Source organism: Habropoda laboriosa, unplaced genomic scaffold (assembly GCF_001263275.1).
Source record: "Habropoda laboriosa isolate 0110345459 unplaced genomic scaffold, ASM126327v1 scaffold101, whole genome shotgun sequence".
Classification (NCBI taxonomy): Eukaryota; Metazoa; Arthropoda; class Insecta; order Hymenoptera; family Apidae; genus Habropoda; species Habropoda laboriosa.
In genome coordinates this window covers 3,031-7,933 of record NW_017100207.1, presented here as the reverse complement: position 1 = coordinate 7,933, position 4,903 = coordinate 3,031, and the positions used below count along the sequence as shown (strand labels likewise).

At 31.9% G+C, this 4,903-nt stretch overlaps 2 protein-coding genes across 2 annotated transcripts; one reads left to right on the top strand and one right to left on the bottom strand.

Annotated features, from left to right (window-relative positions):
- Positions 1–255: 255 nt before the first annotated feature.
- On the bottom strand, positions 256–1,093 carry LOC108570645 (NADH dehydrogenase [ubiquinone] 1 beta subcomplex subunit 10). The gene is made up of 4 exons (XM_017932534.1): positions 926–1,093; positions 698–833; positions 464–603; positions 256–380 (listed from the first exon to the last, which is right to left on the bottom strand). The coding sequence occupies exons 1-4, from the start codon at positions 1,005–1,007 to the stop codon at positions 256–258; spliced, it is 483 nt and encodes a 160-aa protein (XP_017788023.1). The 5' UTR covers positions 1,008–1,093.
- Positions 1,094–1,481: 388 nt separating this feature from the next.
- On the top strand, positions 1,482–4,563 carry LOC108570616 (60S ribosomal protein L3). The gene is made up of 8 exons (XM_017932500.1): positions 1,482–1,543; positions 1,899–2,091; positions 2,489–2,657; positions 2,935–3,070; positions 3,146–3,332; positions 3,557–3,759; positions 3,985–4,140; positions 4,330–4,563. Exons 1-8 carry the CDS (start codon positions 1,541–1,543, stop codon positions 4,528–4,530), a joined length of 1,248 nt encoding a protein of 415 aa, XP_017787989.1. The 5' UTR covers positions 1,482–1,540; the 3' UTR covers positions 4,531–4,563.
- Positions 4,564–4,903: the final 340 nt, after the last annotated feature.

The window sequence follows — 4,903 nt, the reverse complement described above, 5'->3', positions numbered from 1 at the left end:
TTTGTTATACATGTATGATAGATATAAATGTTCTTAGAATAAGAAATTAATAAAAAAAATCAGTTTATAACATGAAAATTAAGCATCTGAATTATGCAAATATAAATATTAATTTTGCAATCGTTATTATAAATGTTAAAAACCAAAGTTTACAATTAGATTAATTTATTTTCTTTTTTACAGAGTATCTATACAATGATGCAAATACACCTATAATCTTAAATTGAAATGTATGATGTTACATCAAATAATGACTTATACGTCATATGTTTTATTAGTTATACCACTACCAACTGGACCATGGCGTCTTTCCCAAATCATACGATGCTTTTGTTTCATGAATGCTTCACGTACATTTGCATGTGCACCCATATCTCCATCTGTATTTCATTGAAATAATAATATTGAAGTAGTCACATGAAATAAAATGAAATACTAATTTGAAAATATTATGCATTTATACATTTTGCAAACCATGCACCAGATGCAATCTCGTAATGTTTATATAACTCAGCACAATATGCATCTTTATCTTCCCCATAATACCATGCACAATCTTCATATCGTTGTCTTAATATACTAAGAATCTCATCTTCAACCATCCTGATTTAAATGAAATATTAATGTATTAATACATGTAGTGAATAATGTAAGAATATACTAATGGCATAAAAATTTAACAAGAAAAAAAATGTACTTATCACGTTGATATTGACTCTGTGCTTCTGCATAACAAAGTACATCTAGTTCATAGCATTCGTCAATTGTTGGAACGCGACGAAATTTTTGATGATACCAGGGATACTTCTTCTGATTCGGTGTAACGATCTTTTCTGTTAAAAATAATAAATATATGCTGTCATTGATTTTTATACTCTTCTATAATTATTATAATAACATAACCAAATGACTGATTAGATAATACCTCGGAAAAATTCAACTGGTGCATCTAAAACGTACAATACAGTTTCCATAAATTGGACGAATGCATTGTCTTTTCTATCCATTCTAATAAAATGAATTCACAAAGTATAAACGAGAAATTATCAGGTCTCCTAAAGACCAATATTTGAAGTAGTGCGACTCTTACTCAAAGGATCATGGAAGAAGTACCATTAAAAAACTGTATTGTCTATATAGCAATAGTCAATTGCAAAAGTTTCTTGGTATTTGTTAATAACGTACAGTATTAATTTTGTCGTTGACTTACTTATTTATTGTTTTTAATAGATTATTACTTTATTAACTTTTTCAATGAAATATATTTTCTTAAATTAAACTATATAGTAAAACTGTACTCAAATTTTTAATTTTTTTTATCAGAAATACTGTCAAATGAGAAAACAAGAATGCAAATGTAAAATTTAAATAAATAATTACAATAAAATATATTAAATAAACTTATTCAATATTTATTTTTAAATATTCCTAGATCTAGGTACTTTTTTACGAAAATATTGGTAGCCCATGTTTATCCCAGAAGTATAAAAGGAAATTTCAGGAAGTGCTTCCTCCATTTTCGTCGTTATCAGAGAGAAGAATGGTAAGTTGTAGCGTTAGTACATATACAAACATAGTGTAGGAAATATATTTCATTATGTTCTCTTGCCTCCACTTTTAAGAATATCATATTTTTATTACATTGTTTAGCAAAAGTAATTTTTGCTCAATGAATAACATATTGACTAAAATGTCCCGCAAAATCAACAAAATTCGAGAGAAAATATGGCGACCACGTGTTTCATTTTCGTCAGATATGATGATTACACCTTTAGTATTTATGGTTAGATTACTGAAAAACCATGAAGATATCTAGGGCGGACTGATTTCTAAATAATTTATATTTTTTAAACCGTTTATATCAATTATTTAAATAATATGAAGTATATTCTCTGCAGTCGCATAGGAAGTTCAGTGCACCCCGACATGGGTCTATGGGATTCTATCCCAAAAAGAGGTCCCAAAGGCATCGAGGAAAAGTGAAGGCTTTCCCCAAGGATGATCCAAACAAACCTGTTCATTTAACTGCTTTTATTGGTTATAAAGCTGGTATGACCCACGTGGTTCGAGAAGCCGATCGTCCAGGGTCGAGTAAGTAGTATATTTTAATGTAATTTCGATTAATTTTTCTACTTGTTTGAATAAAAAAGAATTTATACCGTACACGTTCATATTAGTGAATAGTATACGACACGGTGGCCTTAGTTTGATAAGCGCAGAAATGTGTTGGTCAACTTTGGTCGCGGTATAAGAGCTGCTTGATGTTGTGCAGTATGGTCTCAACCGCAGTGTCGAAAAATAACTCTATGCCCTGTGTATGCAGTGAGCAAGGAGGCAAGGCATATTCCATAACCTCTTTGGAACCCATTGGGTGATGATCATTGAGACAAACCATGCCTGGGACAGTTCTATAATTTTAGATAGTTTTTTCTATTGTATATACAAATGTAAATGTAATTCTATATATTGTTTTTTATCTTTACTTTAGAGGTGAACAAGAAAGAGATTGTGGAGGGAGTTACTATTCTTGAAACACCACCAATGATTGTAGTTGGTGTAGTTGGATACATTGAAACTCCACATGGTTTGCGTGCTTTAACCACAGTATGGGCAGAGCATCTATCAGAAGATTGCCGTAGGAGATTTTATCAGAACTGGTAAGATAAACAACATTTTTCATGTTAATGTATCATGCATATATTTATACAAAATCTTTATAAAACATGTATTAAAATCAATCTTAAATCAGCTCTCCACTCATTTTGATGAGAGCAAATATTTGGATTTAAGCCTTTAAACAGAGTAATCATTTGAAAGGCTGATCCAAAATGTGTGTACAGTCTCCGCTCATTATGAAGAGGCTGGCACGTTACAGATATGGATGCTGATGTAAATGTGAACAAAAAGACAGCCATTACGGTTACATTTCTGCAGGTACAAGAGCAAGAAGAAGGCATTTACAAAGGCTTCCAAAAAATGGCAAGATGATCTTGGACGTAAATCGATAGAACGTGACTTCAAAAAGATCGTCAAGTACTGCAAAGTTGTACGAATTATTGCTCATACACAGGTAACTGTAGAAACATGCATGTTCCATTTTATGAATTTTGTACTTTTTGCTAATAAATAATATATCTCCAACTAGATGAAACTGTTGAGACAACGTCAAAAGAAAGCTCACATTATGGAAATTCAACTGAACGGCGGAACTGTCGAGCAAAAGGTTCAATGGGTTCGTCAGCGTTTAGAGAAGCCAGTACCTATTAGTGAAGTCTTTGGTCCAGATGAAATGATAGACGTAATTGGTGTCACGAAAGGAAAAGGATATAAAGGTACATTTGACAGTTTCATAATTTTTCGGTATAAAACTTGGGAATTAGAGAGAAAAATCGGACTAAATGATGATAAAGCATGATTTATATTTATCTGATTATTTTGAGGATATTATCGTGCTGCCTTCCTACTGAAGTCCTACTTAACTATGTGTTCCTGTAATTTGTATTGATTTTAACGCACAATGAATTTAAAATAATATAAAATGTATTCTTATTTCTAGGTGTTACGTCACGTTGGCATACAAAGAAATTGCCACGTAAAACGCACAAAGGTTTGAGGAAAGTCGCTTGTATCGGAGCTTGGCATCCGAGTCGCGTATCTTTCACTGTTGCACGTGCTGGTCAAAAGGGTTATCATCATCGTACAGAGATGAACAAGAAGATTTACAGAATTGGACAGGGAATTCATACAAAGGATGGCAAGGTATTACTTTGATATTTTGTATTTTATAAAAAATATTGCCTCTTCCTAATGTTATATTTTCTATTTCTATGAAAATATAATTTTTTGGTAGGCAGATATAAATTACTTGCTGTCATAGTGCCTAGAGACATAATTCATTATACTTTGGGTCTCCCATATGCAAGTGACACATTAAATATTAATTTAGAAAAAGTTGTAAAGTGTTTTATTATAAAAATATTCTAGATCGTAAAGAACAATGCTTCGACTGGATACGATCGTACTGAGAAGACCATCACTCCTATGGGAGGTTTTCCCCATTATGGTGAGGTGAATAATGATTTCATTATGATCAAGGGTTGCTGTATGGGACCGAAGAAACGTGTGATCACGTTGCGTAAGGTGAGAAACTATGATCACTTTTAAAAAAATTTTCGTAAAGTTTTTGATGATGAATTTTTTAAAGAGCCAAATATTCGTTATGATATTGAAATGATATTTAATGATAGGACTGATACATGTAATAAAGTTTAAAGTTAGTTAAATGTTAATTTAATGCAATTACAATAAAGGTATATATTTTTTTTTCAGTCCTTATTAGTACACACCAAACGATCTGCGCTGGAAAAGATCAATCTTAAATTCATCGATACCAGCTCCAAATTTGGACATGGTCGGTTCCAGACTGCTGCGGATAAGGCTGCATTCATGGGTCAACTTAAGAAAGTTCGTATCCTCGAAGAACAGGCGCAAGCTGCAGCCTCAGCAGCAGCTGCAGCTGGAAATACTTAATAATAACATCTGTGTGTTGCGTACCGAAATGTATGCAGGAAACAATAAAAGATTTTACGAAAAACAATTTTTTGTACCTTTTCCTATTTGACAAATTCAAAAGAAGTACTTTTGAAAAGTAAATTATATAATTTTCAAGTTGTAAAAGAAGGAATGATAATAGTAGGGAAGTGTTATTTGTATCGACGTTTTAATGTAACAGATTTGTGGAAAGATCGACGTTAAAAGTAGTATCCTTGCAATCTGTTATAGCACGATCAATTTTATTGTAACAGTAACCTGATGTTACAAGTGAATTGAATTATACTTGCTGCTTTCATAGTTAATTGTAATTGTGAAATAGTAAGCCGTGTAACTGTAAAGTAAACGTGAT

What these genes read in the sequence shown, in the direction of transcription:
- LOC108570645 (XM_017932534.1), bottom strand. Translation starts at nt 1,007, where the DNA reads ATGGATAGAAAAGACAATGCATTCGTCCAATTTATGGAAACTGTATTG. An exon ending in ACCAGTTGAATTTTTCCGAG is followed by an intron (nt 834 to 925) that starts GTATTATCTAAT and finishes TATTTTTAACAG; the next exon opens with AAAAGATCGTTACACCGAAT. An exon ending in TGGTGCATGGTTTGCAAAAT is followed by an intron (nt 381 to 463) that starts GTATAAATGCAT and finishes AATGAAATACAG; the next exon opens with ATGGAGATATGGGTGCACAT.
- LOC108570616 (XM_017932500.1), top strand. An exon ending in AGGAGATTTTATCAGAACTG is followed by an intron (nt 2,658 to 2,934) that starts GTAAGATAAACA and finishes ACATTTCTGCAG; the next exon opens with GTACAAGAGCAAGAAGAAGG. An exon ending in GAATTATTGCTCATACACAG is followed by an intron (nt 3,071 to 3,145) that starts GTAACTGTAGAA and finishes ATCTCCAACTAG; the next exon opens with ATGAAACTGTTGAGACAACG.